This window comes from Arachis ipaensis, chromosome B01 (genome assembly GCF_000816755.2).
Source record: "Arachis ipaensis cultivar K30076 chromosome B01, Araip1.1, whole genome shotgun sequence".
NCBI classification, from domain to species: Eukaryota; Viridiplantae; Streptophyta; class Magnoliopsida; order Fabales; family Fabaceae; genus Arachis; species Arachis ipaensis.
In genome coordinates, this window is record NC_029785.2 from 9,046,081 (window position 1) to 9,056,471 (window position 10,391).

At 32.4% G+C, this 10,391-nt stretch overlaps 1 protein-coding gene across 1 annotated transcript; it reads right to left on the reverse strand.

Annotated features, from left to right (window-relative positions):
• Positions 213 to 1,862, reverse strand: LOC107645830 (probable serine/threonine-protein kinase WNK11). The gene is made up of 2 exons (XM_016349958.2): positions 1,769 to 1,862; positions 213 to 1,329 (listed from the first exon to the last, which is right to left on the reverse strand). Exons 1-2 carry the CDS (start codon positions 1,769 to 1,771, stop codon positions 454 to 456), a joined length of 879 nt encoding a protein of 292 aa, XP_016205444.2. The 5' UTR covers positions 1,772 to 1,862; the 3' UTR covers positions 213 to 453.

The following is a 10,391-nucleotide window of genomic DNA, read 5'->3' on the forward strand; positions in this document are numbered from 1 at the left end:
TTTGCCCAATTTTCATTCCTCCAAGCTGGTTTGGGAAACTTATATCATGTTGCTCAAATCTTAATGAAACTTTTGACTACATTTTTTCTTTTTCTCAAATAGGATGAGCAGATTTTACGTTTTAATATTTCCATTTGTTTTGAGGAGAATAATCCACTAGTAGAAAAAAAATCCTTTCCATTCACAAGAAAGATCATTAAATAATAAAAAAAAATGCTCTGTATTTCACCTATCTTGAGCCCCTATGTTACAAGTTTACAACCTCAGAAAGAGGGTAAAAGAATCAAAACAATTTACATGTTGTAGCCTATGACTGATTGACTTATCAACCTAAAAGAAAAGGGACTAATAAAACCAACCTTTCAAGACACCAACGATGTTATGATAGAAAGAAAAGAACACATATAATACATGTAGGACATGAATAAGCAGAGTTAGCATTTTAAATGTTGGTCATGACTCATGAAGGTCATGAAAGAAAGGGTCGCGAAGAAGCTGAGCAGCAGAAGGTCTAGCAGAGGGCGGGTGAGCGATGCACTTGTGAATGAACGACTTCAGCTCGGAATTATTAATCTTATTCAGCGACTGCGGCCTCACGCCTGACGTCACCTTCTTGTATATCTTCACAACACTCTCACACTCGCTGTACGGTATCTCTCTCGTCACCATCTCCAACACACACATCCCAAACGAGTATATGTCCACCTTCTCCGTGTACTTCTCCGAGTACAACTCCGGCGCCATGAACTCCGGCGTCCCCAGAACCGAATGTGCCGAGTGGCTCCTCCCCACAACCGCCGCCAAGCCCAAGTCACCGATCTTAACCTGGCCGGTGTTTCCATTGACAAACACATTACTGCAGTTGAGGTCTCTGTGGATGATGCAGGGATCGTGTGTGTGCAAATAATTCAAACCTTCTAGAATCTGCTTTGACCATTTCTTGACAGCCTTCATGGAGACATTCTTGTGCCTCTTCCTGTACTCCCTCATACTGCCGCTGCTGCACACTTCCGTGATGAAATTCAAAGTGTTGCTGACGTCATCCTTCCAGGATGCGAATAGCGAAATGATGTGGTCGTTGGAGAAGCCTTTTAGCAACATGATTTCGGAGTGAAGCCTATGAAGCATGACAGGGTCATCCTTGAAGTTCTTCAGTCTCACTTGGTTCCAGGCCACTTCTATTCCCTCTTCTTTGTCAAATGCTCTGTACACTCTCTTCACTGAACCTGATCCTAGAAGCTCAGGGTACCTCACGTATCTTCCCGTCGGATCCACCTCAATGAATGTCTCCGACTCTGTGTATGATGGATGAACTTTAACGCCAGGCATCTACCACCGAAACATGGATGGCAAACATCATCAAAATGAAATCAAATTGAAATAAGATAAAATATTCTTTCTGGAAATAAAAGGCTAGCAATTCATCATCATTTCATACAAAGATTCTACATTTTTTTAAAAAATAAAAAAAAGTTCAACAAACAAAGTAGAAAATATTACTGTCTAAAGAAACAAAGACACAAAGTATTTAAACAAGATATACTCAAACAAATAAAACATACTCAACTCCTGCATTGTCTCTACATTTTTATTTTCCTTCATTTCTTTTGGTTAAGAAATTAAGACAGAAGAAATGGCGGCATGCATGGTATTTGTGATCTAACATATGAGGCAAATTGATTAGCATAGATAATTCAATTCAAGTTGTATGCATTTTTTTTTTAGTGTTGGAACATTTTAAGTATATGAACCCCACACTGATTGTTACCATGAAAATCCAATTGCTTTCTCTGCAGAAAGAATGAAGGTGCCAAGTGAAGAGTAGAATGAGATATTTGTGACAAAAGCTCAATAAAAAAGGGGCTACGTGAATTGAGTATTTATATTGAAATCAAAAGCATAAGTTAAAATGGTAGTAGTACTTTATTTAATATTGAATGGAACTCTATATGGATTTGCACATATTCAATTCAACTTTTTCCTTGGATTTGAACATACTTTTTTATATTTTGACTCTTATGGTAAAACTTTCTTGAGCTTGACCCAAAGAACAATTTTAACCCTCAACCAATGAGTGCAAGAAAAGAATGCGTTATCTATTAAAGTATCTTATTAAAAACAAAAATTCTCATACCTATTGGTCATGCATAGTATTATTATTAATTAATAGTTATTCTATTAACCGCTTAAGCGTGATAAATTTAGCTTGTCGTAGAAAATAGTTTATACTTAATAGGCTAATTTTAACCTTTCCTTCATGAATAATTTTACAATTGTATACTAAAATCATCTATTAAAATTAATTACTAGGATAAAATATCTATTATAATACAAAATTTATATTAAAATTGAGTTAGATAACACATGTATTTATACAAAAATACATAAATGACTGATTTTAATGGCTAATTTTAATGTATAAATAATATTTTTTATTATTATATGTTAATTTAATTATTCTATCGTCTTTATAGTTTTAGCAAATTTTCAATTAAGTCCTTATATTTTTTCTTAAATTGGATTTCTATACCATTTCAGATTTTATAATTAAGTCCATATTGCGACAAAAACGTTAAAATAACAGAATATTTTGTTAAACAAAACAGAATATTCAGTCAAGTATTATGCATATTTGTTAAATGATTAAGTCATATATAGTTAAATATGTCAATCCATCTAAATGATCATCACGTGATCTTTATATGAAGACATCATCGTTGAAGTATCCACCAAATTATTTTAGAAAGAAAAAGTATCTTCTTTGAAATTATATGGAAACTGACATTTAACGACTAAAATTCTACTAATTGTCAACCATGTTAATAGATCTAATTTATATCTTTTTTTTATTATGTATCAACCTTAATTAATAAAATATAAATTTACACATGCATCCCATGACGTATCACCATATCAGCAAAAATAACTATCTTTTTCAATTGATTGCGTAAATAGTCATCCAAAAGAATAGATATGATTAAACGGTTATGCAAAATATTTTATATTTTCATTGTATCAAAATTAAACTCAAAAAACATATCCATCTCCTTCTTTATTTAGTAATTAGTCAAATGTTCATTAAGAAATAAAACCTACAAACAATAATGCACACATCAAATATATGAATCATAATTATGTTGATTTTTATCATTGATAGGGAGCTAGCTAAAATTTGCTTGTTTTGGTTGAATCTCTATCAAATTTCAAATATTCCTTGAAATTGTATTTTTTTAAAAAAATTATGAAAATATTTATAATTAATTTATAATTATAAAAATATGTTTATAATTACATATTAAGTAATTGATTGTATACGAAATATAAATGTTTTAATTGTAGTGTGAACTGTCAGCTCATTCGTCTGTTTAAACAAGTGTTGAGGGGTTTAAATTCCGTCTTGTGCATGCAGCAACCCATTAGCCAGCTGCAGACCCTTAAATGAAGCTCAGATCTGTAACAGATTAGTCATTGACCTGTTGAGCTCGGAAATATTGTGGATAACGACAAAAAAGTATTTAGTAATTAAAAGAAGGGCTATGCTATACATCTAAGTATTTTTTTTATCCAAGTAGGTCCAACACCAACAAAAACCACTCTCATTAAAAGAGCATCATTACACGCGCTTTATCTTCTTCTCCTCCCCCGCTTCTTCTCCCATGCGCTTCTTCTTCTTCTTCCAAATACACGCATACATCATCTTTTTCTTCTTTCAAATTCACGTATACCTCCTCCTCCTCCTCTTTCGCGCACGTAGATTCATCTTCTTCTCCTCCTCCTCCTCCTCCTCCTCCTCCTTCTCTTTATCTTCTTCTCCTCCCCCGCTCTTCTTCTTCTTCTCCCATGCGCTTCTTCTTCTTCTTCCAAATACACGCATACATCATCTTTTTCTTCTTTCAAATTCACGTATACCTCCTCCTCCTCCTCTTTCGCGCACGTAGATTCTTCTTCTTCTCCTCCTCCTCCTCCTCCTCCTCCTTCTCTTCTTCTTCTTCTCTTTCATTATCGTCATTACCAACAATACCAATATTTTGCTAATGGATTACTTTTTAAATCGAATTGAATCGAATGCAATTGCTAAATTGAATTGAATTGAATTGAATGGACGCAAGTAATTGATGATCTCTAAATTATAGACAAAGGTGTTTTGAATTTGATTTTATATAATGGATTATGTTTTGTTCATTCATTACTATACAATTATTTCACCATGAGTACGTGTTCGGTTCATTATGCAGAAAGCTGTTTGAATTTAATTTTATATAATGGATTATGTTTCGTTCACTCAGTACTATACAATTTTTTCACCATGAGTACGTGTTTGGTTCATTATTCAGAAAGCTGTTTGAATTTGATTTTATATAATGGATTATATTTCATTCACTCAGTACTATACAATTGTTTCACCATGAGTACGTGTTCGGTTCATTATGCAGAAAGCTATTTGAATTTGATTTTATATAATGGATTATGTTTCGTTCACTCATTACTATACAATTATTTTACCATGAGTACGTGTTCAGTTCATTATGCAGAAAGCTATATAATGGATAATGTTCAATTTATTTAGTACTATACAATTATTTCACTATAATAACATGTTTGGTTCATTTCTGTTTTGTACAATTCAAAACTCTTCCTCCTCACTTTCTACTACTTCTTTACCAGTGAGAGAAGGAGGAGAAGACAAAAAATACAGCAGCAACAACAACAACAAAAGAATGACGATAAGGAGAAAATACGTGAAGAAGAAGGAACGCGAAAAAGAAGGAGGAGAATGAGGAGGAGGAGGAATGCGAAAAAGAAGACAAAGAAAAAAAAGACGCTCCGTGCGTAAACGAGCGTGAGAAGAAGCGCGGGGAAAAGAGAAGAAGCATAAGGAAAGAAGAAAGCAGAAAAAGCGCGTGACCTAAAATTGTTTGGATGAACTTGAATGCCAAAATTGCTTAGATGTAAAAAATATCTCTTAAAAGAAATAATAAACATTCATTAAATTTCCGTGAATCATATTTTAGTAAAAATAGACAATTAATATTTTCGTGATTCAAGTTTTGGACATTTAATAAAAATAATAGACATCTAATAAGATTTACCTTAATAATGTTGTGACAATTAATATTTCCGTGAATCATGTTTTGGACATTTAATAGAAATAATAGATATCTAATAAGATTTATATTAATAATAATTTATGCAACGCAATTCCTATTTATTATGTGAAACATTATTAAAATTGAAGGAAAAATTGACGATTTTGCCGTCGATAATATTAAAAATTGACGATAAAATTAACGGCGTGACATGTAACTTTTAAACGTGTCGCTTTTTCAAAAATTTAATAGACGGATTTGCACATATTGAATTCAACTTTTCCCTTAGGTTTGAACATACTTTTTTATATTTTGACTCTTATGGTAAAACTTTCTTGAACTTGACCCAAAGAACAATTTTAACCCTCAACCAACGAGTGCAAGAAAAGAATGCGTTATCTATTACAGTATCTTATTAAAAACAAGAATTCTCATACCTATTGGTCATGCATAGTATTATTATTAATTATTGGTTATTCTATTAACCCGCTTTAGCGTGATAAATTTAGTTTGTCGTAGCCATATCTTTTTGTTGAACCTACCAATTTAATCCGTTATCTTTCGCGACAAACTTCTCAAGACATTCATATATCATTCGTATTCAATTTTGTTTGGACTATAAGCAGCATTTATGAGATATCGCTTACCCTCGACAGACTTAAAACGAGACATAAAGCTTGCCGCCATGTGCTTGACACAATAAGTATGGAACGCTCTGTGAGGCTGCCAACTACTATTATCGACTCTCAGTGCAGTTTTGATCGCCTGGAATCTATCAGAAATAATCAATAAGCCTTTTTGTGGGGTTAGATGTCGTCTCAAATTGGTAAGAAAGAAAGACCAGGACTCTATGATTTTAGACTCAACAATTACAACAGGACCGATATTGTTGTTACCATCTTGTGCCACTGCAATAAACAAAACACTGCCATATTTACCATACAAATGCATGTCATTGACAAAGACGAATGACATGCAATGCTTGAAAGCCTCCACATAGGCAAGAAAGACCTAGAATACCTTATCAAACATACTACAGTCATGCACCATAAGGTGCCCATCATAGTACGGTATGACCCTTAACTCACTATTGTTCCGGGACAACAACTCTGTAGTGCTTGCATCAACTTCGACACCTTATTGTATGACTTCTCTCAATTATCGTATATTTGCGCAATTGCCTTTTGCTTCACCATCCAGATCTTTCTGTACGAGGGTTTGAAGTGATAACTTTGCCTAACTGCACCTTGTAGGACAGAAATGCTGACGGATGGGATATCAATGATAGGATGACACTACAGATGAGACTGTTGTCCAACTGTCAATGGTTCTGAGACATGGTGGGTGCTAAATACGTGTGCGCTCCTCCAACCCTACGCACCTCTCTAACGAAATAACATATAGATGGTTGGCATTTACACAAAATATAATAATCATAAATGAGAAAATACACTATAGTTAAACTTGACCTCACAATATCCGAGATTCTGTCGGAGGGCAACACATCCTGTTACATATTACCGGCAATGCACATGGTACTTTAATCAATCCGACTCTACAACTTGATACTCAACACTTCTGCAAATGTTATAATTCTTCACATCCTGCATTATTGCATCTCTGCTCTTGAATTTTTGACCAACCCAAAACTCCACATCTCCATCTAAGTTGTAATCATCTTCACCTGTGTTAAAAAATGGAATTTTCTCGTGCATCGCATCTAGATCCAATGTATGATAATGACTGGGTACAATTGATAAGGCCGGAATTGGGTGCGGGACAAGTAGAAGATACTGAATTGATGCCTCGACCGACGTCTCTGGTACGAACTCATCCTCCTCATCATCTTCAGAAGAACTACTATCGTTGCTATCCACAACATACTCCTCGTTGGAGTCCTTACCATCCACGTCCATGTCTTCCACTGGACTAGCAACATGTAGTGATGGTGGTGCGAGGGGTGGGTCATCTTGCACAAAATCCAAATGCCCAGATCCACCGCTACCAAAATCACCTACCTCCGTATAAAACTCCATCACTTGTTCCGCCATGATTCTCCCATGGATGTCAAACATGAAGCGCACATACTCCTTGCCATGGAGCCAAAACAAATGAAATTGAAAAACTCCATTATCCATTAGTGTTAGCAATCTATACCCCACCCTTTCGATATCTTTTCTCCCGCTACTACAAATGCTACTCAATATCAGACTCTTCAATTCGGACAAAGAACTTACTCGTTAAGTGCACAACAGAATGGGATTATCGCACTCAAATATCACTCCAGTGTCACTGTTTCTCATATGAAAATTAGGATACACACTTACAAGTTCACTACTACTAGACATTTTGGCTTATTTTTCGGAAGAAAAACGGAAAAGAAGAAGTGAAATATTTGTGAAGAATACAAAAGATTGCAATCCTTTTATAACTGCTGAAAATTTGTCATAACGTATCTCGTTACACGTCTCCCTTCTCGTGTCTTATCTCATTTACCGATACGTGCATTTTTATTTTGTTTATACAGTAAATGAGATAAGAAATAAGATAAATTTTTGTAAAAATCTTATAAATGGTATATTTTGATAAATAAAATATTTTTTTATTTATTTAAAAAAAATCGGTGGGCATATGCTTATTTGGGATGTATATGTGTATTAGAAATGGCGACAAGAGAGATTCAATTTGATGAGTAAGACATTGTTGTTAAGGTATGCACGCTACCTTCAAAGCTTCAAGATATTGACAGGGAGACGGAGGAAGCGGCCTAACGTATCTAGTGTTAATAATAATCTTTTCCAGTGACTTGTTTAGTAATTAAAATTATCTTTTTTTTTTTGGTGATTAGCAGTTAAAAACTTAAAATTCTTTAAAACTATTATTTCTTTTCAAAATTCATTAGTAACTTAATTGATTTTTTATTAGAAAATATATTATGTGGTACAAAGAAACTTCTCACTCTTGTCTAAGTTTTTCTAGGTAAAAGCTTTCACGTGTTAATTTAAGTGTCATTGTGGTTTGTGAATACAGATTTGTTCATTTCTATTTTTGTCCTCCTGTATCTTCTTGTGGAAATAGAAAACTATGCTAGCATTCATTTTATTTGAATTTACTAATCAACGATGAAAGTGTAGTCAGCTTCATTGAGCTTTGATGAGAAGCATTATTATACGAGTTTACCATGAAGCCAGCGTAGAAGTAGAAGTAAAAACGTTTTCAATTAAAAGTTTAAAACTGATATATCAAACTATGAAATTTGGTCAAATGGCTTTTGATTTTTGAAGCAGAGCTAAGGTTAATGACGAAAGAGTGGTCCTCTCAATTTTGTTGAGAAATTGTAGTAAATGGTCTCTGGTTTCCCTCAACAAGTAAAGGGGAAGTTAGATTATTGACTTGAAAACTTGTCATATCTTAATTTAATTTGTTTTCTTCTATTTGTTTTTGGTGGGAAGATATATTTTTAAAATGAATTGGTAGATACTTCAAGGATAATGTCTTTGCATAAAGATCACATTATATAAATAATTAGATAAATTAATATATTTAACTGAATATTACTTATTCATCTAATAATTCATAATATAGTTTTTGTGTGAAAACATAATCATTAAAATATTCACCAAGGAACGAAAACCATGATATATGAATATTATATTGGAATATGACATGACCACATATTTACATTTACCATGACTTTTATAAACAACTCAAACATTATAAATAATATAGAGTGAACACACATTCTAATCTCTAATTATTGGTTACCTTTTAATTATTCTAAAATATATAATAAAAAAAATAAATAATTTTAAAATAACAGAAAAATAGACAATTTTAAACTGACTGATTAATAAACAACTGAATATATCACGTAATGTCCATTTAAAATCAAATTCATTTAAATTAACAGCATAATCGCTCTAGGAAAGCAATTTCATCGCAAACCACCTGAGAAAGTGCCATGGTCATCGTGAACACTAAATACGATAGGATAAAAATACACACAATATGTTATTTTAAATTTTTGTTCATGATATATATCTAAAATATAAACAATTTTACATATAAAATATATAATATTTTAATTTTTATAATAATTTTTAATTGAATGTAATAACAATGTTAATTATATTATTTAATACTTTTTAATTTTTTTTATGTTTTTTATTTTTTTTTATTATTAATTTTAATGAGTTGATTTCTAAAAAAATAATGTACTGCTTTTAAATAGGCAGTTTCAAATTACGTGATATTTGCCCATTAATCATTTAGTTAAAACAGCCTATCTCCTATTATTTTATTTGAAACCGTCAATCTTCGGTCTTTCCTATTTTTTGAAACCGCTAATGCTGGAAGTGAGTCAAACCAGCTCATGAGCCAGTTCGAACTCGACCCATTAATAGCTCGATAGGTTGAACTCGTGAACTGGTGAGCCGAGTTTGAACTTGAATTTGAGCTCATAAATTAAATGAGTCGAGTTTGAATTTGGATAAGCTCAGGTCATTAGCTCGTGAGTTGGCTCGATTATATATATAATATTAAAAGTATAGATTAAATGCATATAGGATATTTTTAATATATATAAGTTATAATTTATTGATATAATTATAGATTATGTTTCTATTATTTGAGCCAGCTCGTGAGTTTTCGTTGAGTCGAGCTTGAATAGGCTCGATTGTTAATGAGTCGAGTCGTGAGCCAAGCTTAATTTCCGTGAGCCGAGCTTGAGCTTAGTCTAGCTCGGCTCAGCTCGGCTCACTTCAAGCCCTAGAAACCACCCATCTTCTCTACTATTTGAAACGTTCAATTTTTAAGAGTTTAGTCTAATTTAAATTATTAATACCTTTTATTATTTTTAAAAACTATATTTTTATATTTATAAATACACATATCTCATTTACACACACTTTCATAATTATCTTGTTTATAGTATAAAGTATAAACGAGATAAGAGTGGAAGACGTATTTTCGTAATAATTGTTTAATTATTTATTTCAGTAAATAAAATATTTATTTAATTTATTTAAATAAAAAATTTGAATCTATCAAAATAATTGTTCAAAATATCCCTTAGTCGGTTGCGAAACGATAACTATGCTTACATATAAATGATTTCTGAAATAATAAAGCTCTACATTCAAATAACTTAACCAACCAAGTCTTTTAGATTTACGCGATTCTTTTTCATGCTTTCTTCTTCTTCTTCTTTCAAATTTACGCACGCACATTCTTCTTCACCTCTAATGCTACGTCTTCTTCTTCTTCTTCTTCTTCTCCTTTTTCATTATTTTTTCAATTTCTTTA